Source organism: Tachypleus tridentatus, unplaced genomic scaffold (assembly GCF_004210375.1).
Source record: "Tachypleus tridentatus isolate NWPU-2018 unplaced genomic scaffold, ASM421037v1 Hic_cluster_2, whole genome shotgun sequence".
Taxonomy (NCBI): domain Eukaryota; kingdom Metazoa; phylum Arthropoda; class Merostomata; order Xiphosura; family Limulidae; genus Tachypleus; species Tachypleus tridentatus.
The window spans coordinates 5,650,096-5,672,406 of NW_027467782.1; the positions used below are offsets into that span (position 1 = coordinate 5,650,096).

General features: G+C 31.5%; 2 protein-coding genes across 6 annotated transcripts in view; one reads left to right on the forward strand and one right to left on the reverse strand.

Annotated features, from left to right (window-relative positions):
- The window catches only part of LOC143242663 (dynein axonemal heavy chain 7-like), a 619,118-nt gene that overhangs the window by 372,624 nt on the left and 224,183 nt on the right, over positions 1–22,311 (reverse strand). The gene's annotated exons all lie outside the window — the stretch shown is intronic.
- The window catches only part of LOC143242667 (dynein axonemal heavy chain 12-like), a 29,760-nt gene continuing 18,233 nt past the window's right edge, over positions 10,785–22,311 (forward strand). The window contains exons 1-2 of one of the 2 annotated variants that reach the window (XM_076486149.1): positions 10,785–12,702; positions 16,614–16,768. In XM_076486149.1, the coding sequence (XP_076342264.1) occupies positions 16,694–16,768 (75 nt within the window). In that variant the 5' untranslated portion in view covers positions 10,785–12,702; positions 16,614–16,693. The remainder of the gene's footprint in view (positions 12,703–16,613; positions 16,769–22,311) is intronic. The other variant, XM_076486151.1, reaches the window with a different exon arrangement.

Genomic DNA, 22,311 nt, shown 5'->3' on the forward strand with positions numbered 1-22,311 from the left:
CTACATGGACTTTGATTTTTAAAGGATAATTATGTTAAAAAAGATGTAATGTGTAAATTAAAAAGTTAAATGGCATTAAAAAGATGAATGTCCTTTAAAAAACGAAAAATATTTGTAATGTTACTGATAAACCATAGGACAAACCATGTTTAAATTGGTGCTGTTGTTGAGAGTCATAAAATGTGGCTTGTTGTGACCTGAATGTTACAGAGACAACACAGTAGTGCAACAATGCCAGATAAAAGAAAACAATGAGTTAAAAAACTGTGACCAATGCATAGTCTAGTTAAGAAAACTTCCTCTTTCTGATACTTGTGGAAGCAAGATGGCTAAAGTTTAATAGAGGGTTTTATTTGGAAAAGTTTGTTTTCACGTTACTCACTCCAAGCCAACTGGCACAGAGCTGAGTCTTGAATACAGGACCTAGTGTACAGATGGTTTAAAATCAGTTTGTTACTTTAGTTTTACTTTTCCCATTCTCTCTTTGTTCTGATTTATTTGTTTTTGGTATTTCCTTAGTTTGGTGTTCATATCCCTCCATCTTATATCTAGGTGCTTTGTCTTGTCCTTTTTTTTTTCTTTATAGTTCTATTTTTTGGTATTGTTCTCAACCCTTTGGAATCCAGGGTTTAGATTTTAGAGGTTATTCTTCTTTGGAACCAGTCTCAGGCTTTGGTCCTGTCAGTGCCTTCCTCTCTCACTTCATCTCCCAGTTTTCTTTTTTCTCTAACAACCTGAAGCTTTGTATGTCCTATCTCATAATTTCAATCTTCTTTTTTCATGCTTTTCCTTTCTTATTGTTCTATTTTCTATCCACGTCTCACTGATCATCTGTATCTTCATTATTAACAGAAGGAATGATAGAATCTGTCTCTCACTCTACTCTGGATTTTTATTCTAGTCTTTTCGTTGTCCCCATAAAGTTGAGTGGTTCTTATCCTGTCATTTCTTTATCATCTCTGAATCTCTACATGTATATTTTTCTGCTTTAATTGTTTAGGGTCACCAACTGATCCATCTTGCATATTCTTCTTTGAATGAGTTTGACCATAGACATTTTTGCATCTCCTGCCAGTTTCAACATAGCACAGCCTCTTTCCTCTTTTCGTTGTTTGTCTTTGGCGATCTCACAGACTGGTATGTGAACTAAAAGTAACACATTTGTCTACCATAACTTGTATAATTATGCAGTTTCCTTTTTCTCTGGATTTTGCCTCCTATCAATTTTTATTCTCCTGTATACCCAGAAGATCGAGTGTGATGACTTTTGTTTGTTTTATTTTCCAGTCATTTTCATGTGGTTTATATACGTATTATGGTACCTTGATTAATGTACATATTTCAACACATTGACAATTTCTCATTGATAAGAAAATGAATGTAAGAAGGTGATAGTCATCTGATACAATGTTACATGAAGAACAACATCTTACACTTCTCATTCCTGGTGCCATGTGAAACCACCAAGTTGCTGTCTTTACCTCACAGGTATTACTAAACAAAAATCTGAATTGAACACAAGAGAATGGAAAATATTAAACCCATCTCCTCCTTCTAAGTGGCCAGTGTTTAAATGAAAGTTTTCTGGGAATATAATTGACATAGCCAATTCTGAACTCTTATTAAAACAAAACATATAAAACAGACAATTCTTTCCTGATCTTTCTTACTTCCAGTAAATTTTCTTTGCCTTGTCAAGAGAAAACTTGTGCTTATACAGAGATCGTGTGACCTTCCCATTGGTAGAGGGCTACAGCAGTGTGATTGTCATAAGCTGTTATAATGCACATGAGAGCTTGTTCAAGGTTGATGGCATGTGGTAGTTGTATGTAAGTGAATAGCTCTTAGTGGTGCAGAGGTAAGTAGCTATATGAAAAATATTTTTACATAAGGGAGATTTTAACCCTGTCTCTTGACTATTGAACTATCCCAGAATAAGTTAAAAATATTATAATGTTACTTGTCATTGTAGTTTGTGCAAACTAAGTTTTACTCTGGACAAAAGTTTAAGGAAAATAAATTTTGAATGTGATTACCAAGTTACAGATAAATATATTTCACTTGTAAAGGGTTCAACAATTCTTGTTTTAAAAATTTGATTTGGTTTTAGGACTTACAGTATCAAGATAATTATACTCACTATAAGTATACAAGTATAAAAGTGGAAACTTATTTCAAGACAATTTGAATTGCTATTGGTTGTAGAACATCTGTTATTTAGAAGGTTTGTTTGAAGTTCGTTCAGCATGAACCTTATTTAAGTTTCTAAAAGCAGAAATTTCATACCTTCTATACTTATGTTAAATAGTGTTCCTGATGAAATATAGTGTGCATGTTGTTGTATATAAGATTTCTAAGACAAATATTTTTTCTTTTTCTTACTCTTTCAGTAAGAGGGAATTGTTCAGTGATGGCATTAATCTTTACACTGAAAAGTATGACACTCAAAACACAGCTCGGAGGGACTCCAAGTTCCTGTAGAAAAGAACAGGAAAGTTTCGAACCCACAGGAACTTGGAATCTCCTGTCTATTAAAAAAGTTTTAATAAAAATGGGCAAATGACCACATCACCCACATAGGTGGAGGTCTCACAAAATGGATATGATCTCTCAATACTGTGAGAAAGATCAGAAAACGTAGGAAATGCTTGTTCATTTATTACATAAGTGCTGAAAATGAGTCTAATCTGGAAAGTCCGTTCTTTCTACCACATGGTAGAGATGTAATGCTGTCTTTACAAGAGGTAATGACCCCAAAAATATTTAATCATGCTGTAGATTATGATTTTCGTCTGCCACGGCTAGTCTTTGCCTGATTCTGGTCTCCTGGTGAGATCTGTACCACGGTTTCTCGTTCTGCTGTCGTTGATTTTTCAGGTGGTCTCCGCTTGTAGTATTGGTCTGTGTGGCCAATCGCACTTGTAACTAGATATACATTCTTCAACTGTGCTGGTTAGGGAAGCCTATCTATTCAAAGTTTTCCTTTTTCACATGCAAAGAATACATCTTACTTGTCTCATTCTTGCCAACAATCTCCTCCATGAAGTAATAACTAAGAGTTTGTTTGTTTTGAATTTTGCACTAAGCTACTCGAGGTCTATGAGCTCATCACCCCAACTTCAGCAGTGTGAGACAAGAGAGAAGGCAACTCGTTATCACCACCCTCCGCCAACTCTTGGGCTTCTTTTTTACCAACAAGTAGTGAGATTGATTGTCACCTTATAACTCCCCCACGGCTGAAAGGGCAAGCATGTTTGGTGCGACAGGGATTCGAAACCTCGACCCTCAGATTTCGAGTCAAACGCCTCAACCACCTGGCCATGCCAGTCATGAAGTTAGAGTAAGACTTAAGAGAATTTAAATTAGTTTGGTTCAGAATATCAGTGGGAATGGTACTGTATTAACAATAATTATAAATAAATGAATAACATATATTGCCTACAATATTTACAGGGCCATTTTTCTATTGTTTTATAATTTTAATTTTGTCAGTTGAGTACTTGTAATTAAACCATGAATTATGATGTTCTTGCATAATGTTTAAGGTCCAACAAATAGCTTAATATTTAGAACTAAATATTTTTACTCACAGTATAATAATGTTTGATACTTAGAAATTTTTACAATGTTAATAAAGTGTTTATTTTCTTACTTATTTATAATATTGTGTGTGAGGTTTATGCAATTTTTAAAGGCATTCTCTGTTGATGTTAATCAGTTTAATATTTTTGAATTATTCTGCATGAAACTTAATTATTGTATTAGTTGGAAGATGAGTATGGTGAAAAGTATACATCATTTGATTAGAAAAACCATAATAGTTTCTTTCAAGTTTATTTTGGGACATTGATATTTATATGTATCAAAAGCTAGTTTGTTTACTTCCAGGGGAACTGTATAGGCCTAAATGGAGAAACTTTGATAGTTATGCAAGTTATACCTTTTTCTTACATTAATGATACATTTGTAAAGGCAGAAATGGAATATCAGTAATCATAGAATTCACATGTGTGTGTTAGTTTGTTATAACTCAAAAAAGAATTAAATAAAAAAAATGCTGCATTGACTGAAAATATCCCAGTGTACAAGCTACAGTGTGGGATCATACTATGTATGCAGTGGAGATAAACTGTCTATCAGTCTTAACCTCCATTCACCAGTCTCATATAAGAAATAGAGTAGCAACACATACAGAATTAAAAATAGAAGTTAGGACAGTGAGACGTGGGTGCTCAAGCCCACAACTTCCTACATGGGAAAACAATGTGGGACATGTTTTTACACATGAAAACTACACACATGATTTATAAGATGCAATGCAACAACTGTCGTAACTTCCACATTGGGGAAAGAAGCAGAAAAATGGAAACTAGATTCAAAGAACACAAAAAACTATCTTTGCACGTTTTTCAATACGACAAATGTAATAAACACATTATCATAGGAGACTCCCAGATGCTAAGTAGGAAAACAAATGCAAAATCAAAGAAGCTCGACTTATAGATATAAAATTAGTCCATAACTTCTCATGGTTTTGAGTTATAACAAACTAGTATAATTTGTTAGAGGTTTAGGTTTGCTGTTTTAATGGAGTCATTCCTTCTGATTTTACACATTTCACTATTTAACTTCATTAAAATGTATTTATTTTCACTAATACATATTAACAATTGTGATAAAAATACTGACAGAAACAGGTTACAACTTTATTTTGCATAACAAAAGTTATAAGTGTAAAATGTTTTATAAATTCCAAAAAAATGAAAATCAAACAAATTCAAGTATTTGGAAAGACTTGAGACCTACTAGAGCGATAGCTCTGATGATAAAATGATGTTTTTGAGAAAGTCTTTAAAAGATTTAATGAATGAACATGAATTTGTAAAATGTTTTTCACTGATAAGATCAACAGTAGAGTTTTTTTATGGAGGATTAGACACTTGTTCTGCAAATATTAAGGCTAATTTGTGACACCTTTACTATTTTTCTTATAAGAGCAAAGAAGATTAGCTTATTAAAATATGTTCTATGATTTCAAAAATTTAAGAATTGGTTTTATGGTGAATCATACCATCTCAGTACATGCATCGTAAGTATGGTCTTTCACTGTCTTTTCATCCTTACTTTTAGACATGGAATTTGTCTCTGTTGATACAAAGTTTTGTAGTCAGTGAACAAATTTTCAACATCTTGTACACATGTGAACAACTCTTTCTGCCCTTATCATGAAGTTAGAAACAATTAAGGAATGTTATGAAGAAAAAAGTATTTAAATGTGATTGTTTGGAAAGTTTTGAAACATTCTGTTGTGTATTGGGGGGAAGGGAGTTTCTTCTGGAAGTGGAATTTTATGTTTAAGAATAAAGAGGATTTCTTAAACTTTCAGTACACTACATCATACGTATGAAAAAATTGAATTATAAAGGTACTTGTCTCAGTTTATGATGACAGTATTGTTTGTTTATTTAATATAACCTTCCAGTGTATACAAATAATTTGTGGTCTAGGCAGAAATGACTTGAAGTTTCCCTCTTCATGTTATTGTAGCATGTATTGTGGTACCAATTACATGCTAAACAACTGAGAGAACTGTTTAGAACTAGAAAATTTAATTGGTTACCTTCAGGCAGTATTTACATTGATTAGTTTTGTGCAGTTTAATCAAAACTATGACTTAATCAATTGTCACAATAATAATAAACTAATTGCAAATAGAGATAACAATTTTCTCTATTTTTGGTAATTTTATTTATCCAAGTAATAAAAATGTTACTTTGTTTGCTTCTGAGCACAAAACTGCATACCTGACAAATTAAATCATGAACATCAGTAGAGATGCCAACCATTATGATTTAAACGTAATCATTACGATTTTGCTCATACAGACAAATATTACAAATTGTTGCAACTCCCAAATTATTATATATTATTTTGGCCAATACAATAAAGTGATAAATTGTTCCCCAGGACTTGAAAGGGGTAAAAAGAAAATTTCTAGTAAAATACAAATAAATTTTGATAATAAATAAAAGACATAGTCCATATGGCTACTTGTAATAATCATGTTTGTGCTTGAAATAATAAAAAAATATTTGTATCTCCGACATCTACCAATAGTTTAAGTGCAGTGCTTCTCCTACTGGGTACGTGGGGGAATCCATAGTTATGTCATCAGTACTTGTCAGCCAATCAGCGCTCGTGTAGATGGGTATTTATCATTTTCTAAGCAGCATAGAAACACCAATGCGATCGTTCACAAGTTGGAAAAAAAGAGGCCTTGTTTACCAGATTGTCTTGTTTCTGGCAAATCTAAAAGGACTGAAACTGTGGAAGGGTTCTGTCTACAATCATTATGCTCAGTCATTTGAAATAGTTGGCATCTCTGTATCAGATAGTATAAAACTTTTAATTATAAATATGCTTTAATGTCTAGTTTATTAACATTCATGGATAATAAAGTTCATTAATCTTTTTAATGCCATTTAAGTTTTTTTTAACATATACATTACACATTTTTAATGTGGCTCCCTTTTGAAAATCACAGTATATGTAATTTGATTTGAAATTAGAAACTGGCTGTAAAATTGAATCACTTGAAACCAGGACTGGAAAGGCCAAATTCAGGTGCCTGATGCTGCTGTTTGAACTACACATTAGTTATCCTGTCTATAATTTTGCTACACTTCTTTTAAAACATTTTTGTTACTTTCCTTTTTGAAAATGGCCATAACATCAAATAATTTGGAACCAGGACTAGAAAGGCCAACTTCAGGTGACTTATGGTGGGTTTTGTACTTACCTCTTTGTCCTCCTGGTGAGTTACGATAATTACAGTTACACTACAGAAAGTCCTTTACAACTTCAATTACTGTAGTTTTTCTCTTAATGTTGTTGACTTGATGTAAACTTTGGTTTTATGCTCTTTATGTGTTGTTTTTTTAAACATTATTTTGTTTTACCTAAATTTCCTTTCATGAATTTTACTAAATTTACTTTTAACTTTTTACTGGATGTTTGACATAGATAGCCTAACTGCTTTGTGCTATAACACACTAAATCAACCAATCTCTCAGAAACACTGACAAAATTCCATTGCTGCTACTTCTGATAGATTGTCCACATCAACAAACTTATTACCACTGTGGATATTTTCTTGTGTAATATATTCTTTGGTACGGTACCTTTAAAAGTATACAAATGTCTAGATTTTCTCTTGGAAGCACCTTCCATCATGGAATCGTGCTCAGATGTTAGCTTCAAAACTGGTACTTGCACTATAAGTATCAACAGCATTTTGTTACCGAGTGATTATCTTGTGCTGCTACTAATCTTATTTGTCTTTTTTCAGTTGCTTGTTTCTTGTGTATCTGTTGCCATGAAACTTCCTGGTTTCTGATTTGTGAGGACCATGCTTCATGTCCAAATTAAATATTCAGGAATTACAAGGGTAATATACATTTTTTGTTGGACTACATGAATAAGTGAAAGTATTTTCTTTGTTTAACACATAGAGTTTAACATTTTTGATTGACTTATCAATAAAAGGTTATTGATACAGTCCATTGAAAGGAAGTAGTAACAAGAAAATCTGCATTTTGATAATAAGGAGGAATTACAGATAAACTGGGTAAAATTATTAACAAAAATGGATAAAAACAATTGTGGATCACACTGCCATGAAAATGGAATGTAAATAGGGCATTTAAATAGAAAATCGTTTAGCTTTCATACTTTTTAAGGGTTTACAGTGGTTCTCAGAGGTTTTGATAAGACATTAAAAATATAGGGCTAAGAATTCAAAATATGGAAAAGATTATTTGTAATATCTTTTGATATTTTAAGGGAACATGCTGTTGTAAAATTAAGAACAGGGAATTCTAGGTGGGATTGATCTGTTCATTTACTGATTCAGCCCCTGAGGTGCCTTTCCAGATGAAAATTTCAGTTAGAGTTATTCTGGTAGAAATTATTTTTACAATACTTTGTAGTTGATTATTAGAAAGCACCAAAATATTTAGAGTTGTATCACTTCACTTACATTTCTTATACAACCACAAAAGCAAATATTTGGCTGTGAATATAGATAGTTTTTCTAAAATTTCTTTAAACACATTTTAAGGGTGTTGAGTGTTGATATAATTACTAGAACCTTCTTTATCATAAAAACTTTTGCTCTTGAGAATGATTGCATGAGAGATTGAAATGTTGTACTTGTTTTTAAAATATTCCTTCTTACTATAAAAGGTGTAACTTCCAATAATCTTACAGCAGTGTTGGTATTATGAGTATTTATCACATTTTCAAACAATTTTCCCTTTTTATGTAATTGTTAAGAGCAGAAAGACTTTATAACACCCCTATGTCAAAAGTTTGAATGAGTTATTCATGTTTTTGCACTTGTTAACAGAGTTTTTAGAATTCTTGCACTATTACCAGCAGCACAGTGTGTGGACTTTTAATGCCAGAAAATTGGTTCTGTGTTCTGATACACATGGTGGGTAAGCAAAGACAGCCTATTGTGTATATTTGTGCTTAATTACAAACACATAAATACTTAGAACTCAACAAAACATTTTGTTTCTGAACAGAATTTTAAAAAATTATACAACAGACATAATTGAAACACAAATTAAATTTTTATTTTCTTATTCATAATTGTATGCAATGGACAGACATCTATATTCACAAATAATATTATCCTACTAGTAAAATGTGTAAAAAATTGAAATATATAAAGTTGACATTTCAAGTCATAGTCTTAAACTGATGACATTTGAATTCATGTTTGGAAAATTCCTTGTAAACAAATTTTTCAATATTTGTGTACAGTAAGAGATATGATATCAGCTTGGTGAATAAGTATGACTTGTGTAGAGATTTCTAAAGCTAACCGTCATAGAAAATTGGCTCAGCTGAGTGCAAACCTAACTGACAGCTGTCTGTTGTTTTCAAGTAATGTTATAATAAGGTTGATAGTGTTGTTACATTTAATAAACAACAACAAAATAAAAATCAAACTTCTTTAAAGCCTCTGTTTGTATGTAATTTTCCTTTAAGTATTGTATAAGAAAGATTTAATACCAAACTTAAAATACTGAGTAACGATGTGTGCTTGTGAACAAATTCTATGTTATGTCTTTTTGTGTAAGTATTAAAATTGATGTGTGGGTTAAAGATAAAAAAGTAGTTATATTTTGGTGTCTTTATTTTTCTGTCAAGTGAATAAAAAGTATTACATTTGTTCAGAAAGTGAGATAAAAAATAACACTTTCATTTAATATATATTAATTAGAGCATAACCTACTATTTTGTAAATTTGATCTTCATCTACATGTTCAGAGTAAATGAATGGATCATTGTGATATAATTTTTGAGCAACAAAATCTTTGAAAATGCAGAATAACTTTTTTATAAACAAGTACTTGTGTTGAGCTGTACCTCATGTTTAAATGTTCTAATGCTGTGTTTTTATCACCCAGATAAATCATGATTCTATCCTATCTAAAAGTTTACATTGGATAAAATGTCATTAAAACAATTAAGTTATAAAGAGAACTACTTGCCCTGTTAAGTGCTCTTGAAGCTTTACTAGTTGCTTCACGTGTACAAGTGACAGTAAGAATAAAACCATAATAACCTGTAGGACTCACTCAACCACTAGAAATGCCTTTTTCTGATTACAATACAGCCACAATTCAAAGCACGTTTTTCACCATTGCCTTTAAAGTCTAAAAATTGTAAATTTACAATTTATGTAGTCCCTACTTATAAGTTATATACTAATAATTTCATTTTAAAATATTGTCCAAATCTACTTACATAATTCGCAGACACTACTTGTAATGAGAATGAACAATTATGTGGTTAACTAACTCGTTTTCGTATTAACCCTCACAGACTAGCATTAGGCTTAGCAGCTACGGTAAATTCAAGTTACAGTACATTTTTACAAGTACAAATATTGCACTGGTTAATATTTACAATGTCCTTGTACACGACAATAAAATTTAAATATGTTTCACTTTTTTTCTTCTTGTAAATTTTCTTTCCTGATTCGTTTGGTTTTCCTTGGGGCATCACTTCACATAAATAAATCTATAAACATTTTATTGCATCATATCTTTTAACCCCAACGTATTGAATGCAATATTTTGCTTGCAAATTGTCAGTGACCTGCATAGTAAGCTACATGTGTTATCGAGCGACCTCTACAATTCCAAAAAAGTGCCAAGCGAATCTGCAAGAAAATTCTCGTCATATTAAGAATATTAAAAAGCGTACGTATGCTTATATTCTTGTCATTGTTAGTAGAATGGAATATTTTGTAATTCTAGCAGTATTATGAGGTTAAAGGTGACAAATAGGACTTGGATGATATCACAATAGTTGTCTCCAGATCCTAAGGTAAGTAATTAATGTGATTTTAATCTGTAATGTTTAATATTGCATTAGTACTAAAACTGGCTCATGCCCACGAAATGTGTAAAGCTAAAATTCTACGTCGGATGTTGATCAAAGCTGGTAGTAGCGGTAGTTGTGAGTTTATTATTGCAATTACAAACTATAAATTAAAGTACTTCAAAGTGTATATGAGATTGGGATAAATGGCTCATTTATTATTTGAGTTCATAATGTTTTGTGATACAATAACTTGTAAGTTATTCAAAATTTCGAATAGAAAGACTTACATTTTCAAAGCAGTATAGTTTTGTAATAAACTTTTCAAATTCAGTGAAAATTCGTGGGACATCAGTTTGTTTGTTTGTTCAGAATTAAGCAAAAGCTGCACAATGGGCTATCTGTGCTCTGCCTACCATGGGCTTCGAAACCTGGGTTTTAGTGGTGTGAGCCTGCAAACAAACCGCTGTACCATTTGAGGCTTGGACATCAGTATGAGCACCTTTCTAAAATCTAAATTGTATTTCATTAGGTGTCAATTAAGTCCTAAAACGTAACCTTAAGAGTATTAGCAATAGAAATAATACATTTAGCAGATTAAGAATAAAATATTAGTTCTTAAAGCTATAGTTTTTGATTGACAATGTAGTACCAAAGAAACTGCTGTTGTGGCATATAACACAACTCATTAAGGATGTTCATTCGAAGCATTCAATTTCACACACACACACACACACACATATATATACATTCTTTTGGGATCACTGGCCATTAATAGGAAGCCAAAGGGTCTGATATTAATGAAGATGAAAAAAGTTCTTAAACTGTTCAGTTACTTATTTTGCTTATGCTTGTGACATTTTTGGATAAAATACATATAATTTTCACAATAAAAGGTCATTACTTAAATCTCAAATATTTGCGTATTTTATACAAATTTAATATAAAAACATTTTCACCATTTCAGTGTTGATTTGATAAAAATACACATGTACTGATTATACTTTATATATGTATATATTTGTTTGTTTGTTTTGAATTTCGTGCAAAACTGCTCGAGGGCTATCTGCGCTAGACATTCCTAATTTAGCAGTTTAAGACTATAGGGAAGGCAGCTAGTCATCACCACCCAGCGCTAACTTTTGGGCTAATATTTTACCAACGAATAATGGGATTGACCGTCACATTATAACCTTCCCACGGTTAAAAGGGCGAGCATGTTTAATGTGATGGGGACTCTCAAAGTAATTACAGGTATTAGAAAATATTTCTTCTGTCTGGTGATAAGGTGGAGTGAGAAACTTCAAATTCAGAAATAATCCACGAAGTACAAATGACTCAATAAAGGAAAATGAATACTGAATACTACATCTTGTGTTCGTTTCTTTGTATCAGAAACATTACGCGAAAAGTAACACAACAAAATATGTTTTGTTAGGTGGATAGACTTAAAAGTACATTATTTTGTTATTTTGCTTCTCTTGTACTCCTGGAAGGTTCTATATTTATGTTATTTCCTCTGAGACCTGAATATCCACCTAGGTGTTTGCCTTATATGGAGACTGCTACTCCTTTATCAACGAATAGTGTGATTGACTGTGACATTATAAAGCCCCCACGGCTGGGAGGGCGAGCGTGTTTGGTGTGACCGGGATTCGAATCCGTGACCCTCGGATTACGAGTCGAACACCTTAACACGCTTGGCCATGTCGGGCCATATATGTATATATACAGTCATAAACTATAGCAGTTTGTAAAACAATTTTAAAAATATTTTTAGCATAATATTTTTACAATTTGAGTTATCTATAAGTATATAAGATAACTTGTACACTCTTGCATAATTTTAAAAGGTAATTGTTTTTATACATTTAATTATTTTCCTACTGTAAATTGTTGTTTTGTTTTTGAATTTCGCGCGCAAAGCTACTCGAGGGCTACCTGCGCTAGTTGTCCCTAATTTAAGACAAGAGGGAAGGTTGCTAGTCATCACCACCCAATGCCAACTCTTGAGCTACTCTTTTACTAACGTATAGTTGGATAGACCATCACATTATAACTCCTCTACGGCTGAAAGGTCAAGCATGTTTGGTAAAAGACTAACCTAGGGTTGGCAATAGGTAGTGTTAAGTCGTTGCTCTTCCGAGACCCTCAGATAACGAGTCGCATGCCTTAACCCACCTGGCCATCCCGGGCCACCAACTGTAAATAATATGATATGATGGTGGATTTGTTCATGTATCATTGTATGTATTGGAGCCTTCTTAACCATGAAATATTGTTTTTACTGCAAAATACTTACAGGTAAATATCAGCCATTCTCTTTGAAATTAAACATCTGTTTTCAATTTTCTAACTTTGAACTTTATACAACTTTTGAACCACTTAATCAAATGAGATTCTGGTTCTTATTCCATAGTATCAACTATTATTTGTATCTTGATAAAATTATTGCAAATATTAACAACAAAGGCACCATATATAAATGTGTTTTGAATCCCATTGGAAAATAATGGTGGTGTGAAGGTTTAAAATTATTTAAGTATGAATATTTACACACATTGAAAAACCTTCAGTAGTCTAATGTATTTGACTGTGGTGAAACAAGCTAAAAGAATTAGGAATCTTTTTTTTAGAGAAGTTTATAATTTGTAAATAAGAAGGCTATTTTAACCTTGATATAAGATCTTGATGTGGGCTACCATTGCATTTAACAGCTTATAAGGCTCTCTGGCATACAACAACTACAGTAGTGGTTGGAATACTATTGATGTCAGTAGTTTGTTATAACAACAGTTTTTATAATATGAAGTTTGTGAATGCTAACTTAGAAAAGGCATTCACTCCATAACAACTGTTATACAAGTGTTCATTGTCTGTTCCCTAGTAGGAGAGAGGTAAGTGTTTGAATTTACATTGCTAAAATCAGGGCTTTGATTCCCCTTGGTGGACACAGTAGATGGCCTGATGCTGCTTTGCTATAACAGAACAAACACATTCTGTCTAATGTGTACAGAATATTATCCACCATCCATTCACCATATTGTCTGGTTGAAATTATTTATGAATGAAATCATCAGATCATTAATGCATATAATAAACCTTTGAAGTCCAAAGTACATGTAGTTTTTATATTAATTAATGCATTCAGAGGGATTTTATGTTTCTAGCTTGTTACATTACATTCTCAAAGTATATTTGCAATTTTTCTTCATTTTGTTTCACACAACTATTTAAAAGTTATTATATTTTATCAGAATATGTCACTTTTATGACTGAACCTTTTTATATTTATTATTCAGGTAAAATAATAACATTTGGTCAATCTACAATCTCTTAAAGGTGAAAAAAAATATATCTGAGGTAGCTCATATCCTTATGTTTTCATTATCAGCTTTGAGGGTTATTTTTAGGAGTCACAAGACAATGGAAAAATTCCATACATATAAAAAATTTGCTAATGTGTTCATGGGTTATGTAGCAGCGGTAGTGGATTTATTAAGTGGAATCTGACGTATGCTCTCCATAGAGAGCCATTGTATGGGTTTTCTCTGCACAAAACCACAGCTGGCCACTGTACAATGTTTTATCTGATTAAACAGGACTTAGTGTACAAACAGTGCTGGTATGTATTTTTTTTTCTGGTTATAATCAGCTACGTTTTTTGAGTAGTTGTGATACATGCTTTATTACATAGTGGGGTTTAACTACATTGCTTTAGTGATTATGTTGTGAATTTTATTTCCTGAAAAAAGGTAATTATAGCCTTTAGGTGTTGATGATCTTCCTTATCTGGTAAAACATAACTGGAGTAATCATGTTGTATATTTTGTTATTCAGTGAGGTATGAGTTTAGTGCATCATGTAGTCATAGAATTTGATTTTGGACCTTTTGAGATGTAAATGCAGTGTTTTGTTATCATGAAAATTGTAGTCAAAAATAGTAATATCTAGATGTTTCAAACATTTGTTAATTTTTCATAAGTCTATACAATCACTGTCTTCAGAAATTTTTACTCATGAAAAAATCTAAAGGAACTCAACACTGACGGTTTTTATGCCCCTGTAAAAGTGTTTTATGTGCATAACTTCAAGGTCATAAAAGCATGAATTTGTTTATCCTTTTTAATACTACTAAAATACTAAGGTATAAACATTTGATAATTTTTTAAATTTTATAATGTAATTAAAACTTTTAATTACTTTTCCATTATCTACAATTTTTACCCTCTTGTAAGTTACAAAAAACAATGTGCTCATTACCTTTGAAGGATTTTCAAAATGACAGGGTTTATAATTTTGTTGTTTTCTGACAATAATTATATTTGCTCAGGCTGCAAGCTAAGAAGTGATGTACTAAATTAATTTTAGTTCTCCTATATTATGTTTACAAAGAACACTTGATTATAAGTTCCAATAAAAATTGCCAGGTTTATCAGCAGCTTTATTTAAAACCTTTAGATACCTACCTTGTAGCTTAATAATGGAAAATGTCACTACCACAGTAGCTTCTTGGATATAAAATATGGCAATTGTCAGTCAGGTCTTCAAAGAAATCTATGCAGTCTTGATAACATTCTGTAAGCCCTGACATAATGTGATTGGGATTAACTTGTTGCCACTTGCTGGTAATATCAGCAGCAGGTTACCACAGAGATGTATTGTTCTTAGTAAACATATACAGTAAATGCCATTGAAATAATGGACTTTGTGTAATTTCAGATTACTGTACCTATTTGGGCAGCTGTTTTATACAGGGTGAAATTCTAATGTAGGGTTAAGAATGTAAAAGAACAGACCAACATTTACTATTATGTAGTATATATAGCTGCAAATCTACAGTATGACTTAAATGAGTCTTACATATTATAAATGATCGAGTCTGATTGTAAGCACTTGCCTGTAATGGCAAATTCATTGCTTCTGACTTTAACCCTCTTCCTCTAGATATATTTCTTGAGACATCTCTGAACCAAATAGTTTAGAAATAGAAGATATTTTATTTTTACCTAAAAACATTGGATGAATTTTTATTTCTTATAAAGTTATAGAAATTGCTATTTAAGAGATGTTTTCTTGTAGGAAAGACAAATAGAAAGTTCACTAACATAAGTTTCAGTACTAAATGATGAAGAGAGAAAAACAAACAAACATGCAAATCAGTAACATATTGTAATGATGTAATGAAAACACTAGGTAAAAAAATGAAGTAAAGAAAAAACAAAATATAGGAGTTTAAGAGTGTTTACAAGAGAATAACTTATTGTTTAATTTTAAAAGTATAATAAAGAGAACAGACTACTAAAATTAATTATTGTACTGATAAATTGGAATAGCTGATGCAGCTCACTTACCATTTCAAACAATACAATGTTCCTCTTCTACTAGATGGTTGGTGTTTAACCTTCCAGTCCTCTTTACTTCAAGATTGATATCTGTAATGCTAAATATTTAGCTCTTCAAAGTAGTGCATCTTTCTTCTTGATCATTTAGTAAAAGTGTGAACAAAGAAAGTAGGCTCATATCAAGAATTTCAACTTACATTCTTTGTCCAGTGAATAAGGTCACCTCATTACCTTTGTTCACTGACAGCAATGGTCATCAGACATTTTCAGTCATTATCATACTTGGTCAACCAGGAATATTTTAGTTGTAACCCAGTTAAACTGCATTCTATATACAATACTAAAACATACCTAGGAGTGTAAGAGAACAGAGGATAAAAGAACTAAAATAAGGTGAAGTTAATAAATTTCTGGATCTCATATTGCATTTAAGACATTGTAAAAATCAAGTAAGTAAGATTGAGGCATAATTGTTGGTGTTCCTAAGGTCTTCTAGACAATATATGTTAGTTAATCATAAGGAAAACAAGATTTTAGGTTGCATGCAGGGAAATGCTGAGTAAAGAAGAGTAAGAAGTGATCTTATGAAAGCTTATAAGATTATCTGGGAGAATTGATAGGATAAAAGCTTCTAATTTCTTTGTAATTATTATTATATAGACAATAGGATGAGTGGACACATGTTCAATTACATGAGCATGACTTTGATGCCTTTGTAGAATGTTTTTAAATAGCTGTTACATGAAGTACTATGTATACCTCATGAATACATTTTCTATATACAGGGTGGCCCGTAAGTCCCTACCCATCTATATGTTATTAACTTATATTCAATTACGTATGTATTATAAATTTTTGTTTTTTTTTCAGAGAAATATGGCTGATGTAAGCCCATTTACACTTGAAAATGTGTCACAGAACATGGTTTCACATAATATTATGCAGCGAGAATGAGTGACAGCACAGAGATATACTGGATACATAAGATGTATGGATGGGTATGGACTTACGGGCCACCCTGTAGAGTGAGACAAATACTATCTATTTGTATTATATTTGATACCTTATGTAATGTTTTAATTGGAACTGTTTCTTTTAACCTACCATATGGTCCTTAGCCTAATTATTTTTGTATGCATGAACACTGCATGCAAAATCTTCTGCCATTTGGCTTTGTTAGATTGTGGTTTTCATTTATACATGAGTCATGGTGCACTAATTGATAGTTCAGACATTTAACAAGTTTCATGTCAGTGGTTAACACATAAAATGTTGCTTTCCCTTGGATATTGTAAATGGAGAACTTGAATAGATTTACCTGATTCAGCATGAGTCTGTTTGACTGCTCACATGACATCTTTGTCTTTACTCACTTACACTTTTGATACTAATGACTTTTAATGTAGTATACATATCTTTAAAACAAATGACAGACTTTCAGTGAATGTTATAAGTGTTTCACATTAAAAAAATTATTTTTAGTGAAGTGTTTTTAATAACGTAAAAACAATTTTTCTGTGAATGTATTGAGTACTTTTGTCACTAATTTCTGTGGAAAGTAATTTACATCTTAAGACTAAAAATAACCCTCATCTAAAAATGTCAAATTTTATTTGCTCTGTCTTATATACAATTGTTTGTTTTTAGTAAAACTTTATATTTTATGTTATTTTCTTTATACAATGTTGGTGAATTTGACCTACCTCCTGACCACCAAAAATTAGAAAACAAGAAAAATTGTGATAATTAAAGGAAGTTGTCTACCTTCTAATATTATTAGTGAATGCTCATGGAGAACTTGTTTACATGTAATACTTTTGTGGTGATTGTGTATAAAGATATCTACTTTGTTAGCCCTTTGACATCTTGTTGCTTAAGGTGTGCATGTCACAATGTTTTACAGAGTTACATTTAAAGTTTAAATCAAAGACTTTATTGTCAATATACACAGATAAATTTGGTATAAAAACATAGTTTGTGAACACAATTTTAATATTTGTTTAAAGTTCTTATTGTTAAAAATAAATAATTATAAAATCCTGAATTTTTCCTGGTATTAGAATTGTTACATTTGATCTCTAAGTTCTTCCTCTTCTCTAATTTATTGAACACCCCTCCAAGAAATAAGAAATGCCACATAGACTTCTAATTATAATATAGACAAAGTATACTTTTTATATCTCCCATTGTTATTTTCCTACAAACCACAAACTAGATAATCAGACCCACCTATCGCATTCCATCTTTCACAAATACCAATAGTTCTCTTTAAGGTTTCATACAATATTATTGATACCCAATAGAAAGCTAAAGTTTTAATCTATCTAATGATGAAGCTTGTTGTTTTCTTTATACAGCACTATCTGTTTTGTCGTTTGAAATTGTAGAGCTTAGCTGAATTTCTTTGAGGATATTATTATACAGTTAGAAAGCCAGAAAATTATGATAATTATAGGACAGTGTTTTCTGTGTGTCATTATTCTGTGTTATTATTTGCATTAATTGTTGTATCAATGCCATTAATATGTAAAAAAATATAACATTTTATGACAGATAAAATAAAAAATGAAGAAAAGACCAAGGCATGTACTTTATTGCATGTTTTTAATGTTTTTTCTTTATTATTATAACAGTAAGTAAAATATAAAAATAGAAACTTATAAGATAAAGTAAAGAATGAAAGAAATTCTTAACAGAGTATGTTTGTGAGCAGCTCATGTATATATAACATATATTTATATAATTTGATATGTTAATGTTCATTGCATATCTGTTCAGGGATTTACAACTTGTGTGGTATAATTATTAGTTACACAACATTCAAGGTACAATAAACAATAAAATATAAGCATCTCTGTACTGTTACAAGCTATAAGGTATTTAAAATAAACAGTTCTAGTATCTTGTTATAACTTTATATCATTCTAGAATGAAAAAGGGTAATTTATATTTATTTCATAATTTTATATGGTGGTAACAAGGTAAGTTTAAGTTCCCCAACCCAGTATATGTTATGGTAGATAAAACAAGAAAAACATTGCAAAGTTTTTCTGAAAAAAAAAAGTTACATATATTTAGAAAAATTTAGTGATTATGCAAATAAAGTTTTAAAAGTTTTAGGTAAAGAAAATTATTTTTATTTTGACATGAAAATCACTTTACATTTGCACCATTCACCCACCATCTTACTCCTTATATTTATGGACAAAGTTTTAATGAAATTTCTCAACTGAAAATTTTAATTGTGTTTGTTTGCAAAATACTTGCTTACTGTATACCAAGTTTTTTGAAATCACATAAGGTACTATCATTGTTATGGTGCATATACATTCATAGTTACATGGTGGTTACAAGCTTATAGTAAATACACAAAACCAGTTATGGAAGTGTTAATTTCAGTGTCTGCTTTATAACTTTTGTATCATTATTCTTCTGCAAGCCTCTAAAATATGGCAACAAACTTTGATTATAAGAGATTTTATTTTAGTATTTCTACTTCTTATTAAACAGAAACAATACATTTAAAATTTCTGTTGTTGTGTCATGGCTTAAGGTGTATCTACCTTTGTAGTTTTAGCTGTTTTATTTATTTCTTATGAATTTCAATTGAGATTTCTAATTTTTCACAGAATTTTTTTTATTCATATACAGCTATCATCAGAATTACCATACCTTTGTGAATATTTAAAATAAATTTATTTCACAATTAAAGGAAGAGACCCAATAAGAATCCATTGTATTTATTAATGTCCACTAGGTGGCAGCTGTCTTGTTCCAGGTAAATCGAAAAAAATTATGTCAAATACTTAGTGAGCTTCTTTTTAAGTTAAATCTGGAAAAAAATGTTGTGTACATATAATGTTTAAGAGACACACAAAAACTGGTGACAAAAGAAAATTAAAAACTAATTCTGAGGGTAGTTTTAATGTAGTTATTTTATTCAGTAAAACTTTTAATTCACTGTTTAATAACATTTCCTCCATGCTTGTTTGTTTGTTTGTTTTGGAATTTCGCACAAAGCTACACGAGGGCTATCTGTGCTAGCCGTCCCTAATTTAGCAGTGTAAGACTAGAGGGAAGGCAGCTAGTCATCACCACCCACCGCCAACTCTTGGGCTACTCTTTTACCAACGAATAGTGGGATTGACCGTCACATTATACACCCCCACGGCTGGGAGGGCGAGCATGTTTAGCACGATGCGGGCACAAACCCGCGACAGAATGTGTCTCTGTATATATATGTAATCCATGACTAAACATTAAAACAAAAGTAAAATGATAAACTTTAAAACAGTAGGTCTTAATGAACTAAAAGTTTGTATTTCTGTTAAATCTGAAACTAGAAGTTATTATGAACCTGTTTACATTAGGTAATCTGACTTACCCTGTTAACACATTTATAGTTTTACATTTATTTCAAGAACAGCACTGCTACTGACAGTTTCAAAAATATGTATAATTTTCCAAAATACATTTGAAGGGTGACCTTTTGAAAGTGCTCGGGTTATAGGGTTTTTGTCACTTCATATAGCTTTAAGCATTTATATTACTGTTCTATATATTGATATATAGAAAATTGTATATTTTATAAATTGAAATATACGAAGTTACTGTGTAGAGGAATCTGGTCAGAGGGTAAGTGTATAAAACCCATGAGACTATGGGAGAAGTCCTACTGGTCAAGAAGCATCCAGTAAAGGAAAATCATGTGCATTTGACCAAAGGATTCCTGAAAAGAGATAAAACCTCTCACACAGAGAGAGAAGAAGGTAAAGCCTTCCTGACTTCCCATTCTACTGGAGGTAGTAAAGAACTTCTCCAACTTTATGAAAACCCCAACTCAAGCAGCTTCTTGAAGGAGTTTGTTTGTTTGCCTTGAAGTTAAGCAAAAAGCTACACAGTTGTCTACCTGTACTTTGCCCACCAGTTATTAAACCCAGTTTCTAGTGTTATAAGTCTGCAGACATACAGTTGTGGCACTGGGGGACTCTTGAAGAAATAAATGAATGTGGGTTGCTGACTTGGCCCAAAAGTCAGTAGTAGCAGCCAGTTGACCATGTAATTGTGAGTCTGAAGGCTAAGTTAGTGAAAATGGCATGCAAAAGATCATACTTCTTGGCAAAATATGAACTGAGCTGAAGAAAGACCAAATGGCAGTGCCCAGAACTGTAAGACAGTACTATTGTGGATGAACCAAAGAAAAGGATGTCACAATGAGGCAACTGAGATGTGAAGATAGGTGGCCAACAAACTGAACTTGGTCATTCAAAGTTCTGAGGAAAAAACTCACTAAAATGAAAGGTAGAATTCCATGGTGAAGTGAGGTTTCTCCAGATAGGTATATAGTCAAAACACATCTTTGATGAGTTTCCAATATTCCATATTTTTGGATAAAACAAATAAATGAGAGTAAAATCCTAGTTGAGTTGGCATAGAGGATTTGAACAAACTCAACAAAACAAATGGATGAGATACAATCCTGAGGAGGAAGGAAAGATATCTGGGAAGTCATGAAGGGTAGCCAAAAAGACACATAAGTAAACATACTAAGAGAAAGTATTCAATACTAACGAGTGAACCTAACATAGGAACTTTTAGTATTTACAAAGTAAATAAAAGTAATAAATCTAGAAATATACGAAATTTTAATGTAAAATATAAAACAAAAAATAAGGTGCAAAATCAATAAAGGAAAGCCAGAGATAAAAGACCCTTCAGTATGAAATATAGAAGTCCATCCAAATAACCTATAACTCAAAGGACATAAAATCAAATCAATTTCAAAACCATGGGAGAAAAAGGCACCCAGTTAATAATAAGTTTTCACTTAAATCTATTCCCAAATTAGATGTGACTAGTAGTGAAAAATAATAATTGATCTTTAAATGTAAATTTAAACACAAGTAACCTAGATGGTGTAACAGGTTTACCATTATACATTTATTTTAATAACTTGTGTTTATTATAGTACAGTGTTTTTTATGCATGTGAAATTATTCATTGTTCACTAAGATATTCTTGTTGTAGCAGTCATCAAGTCCTTTTTTCACTCAACTTTTGTCAGTCATCTGTGTTGACAAATGCAGGCTAATTGAGTTCTTTAAATTGGGCTTCTATATTCAAGGATTCCAGCTCAGTCATGAACGCCTGTTCTTTTCCCATGTCTTTATTATTATTACATGCAATTTTCAGCTGTTCTACACTGGTCTCGTGACTGTTTAAGAGCTTGTCAGTCATCAAAAACACTTTGAAGTAGAGTTAAAACAGTACTTGAACACTGATTTTATGAGCCTCTATGGTTCTTTTGTGGTGATTGCCATTAAAAATCTGAGTCACTGTCACACTACTTATAATTTTGTCACCCTGGCATTTCAATCAGACCTTGATATTAACACTTTTCTCTGTCTTTATTATATGTTATTATATAACAAAGAGAGTTTGCAACTACATTAGAAATATTATTCTGTACTTTATTTTAACAAAAGTGTTAATACCTATACCAGCTGTCTTGAGAATACATTTTTACTTCAAGTGGGTTTCTCATCATCATGAATTACTTGATATGACC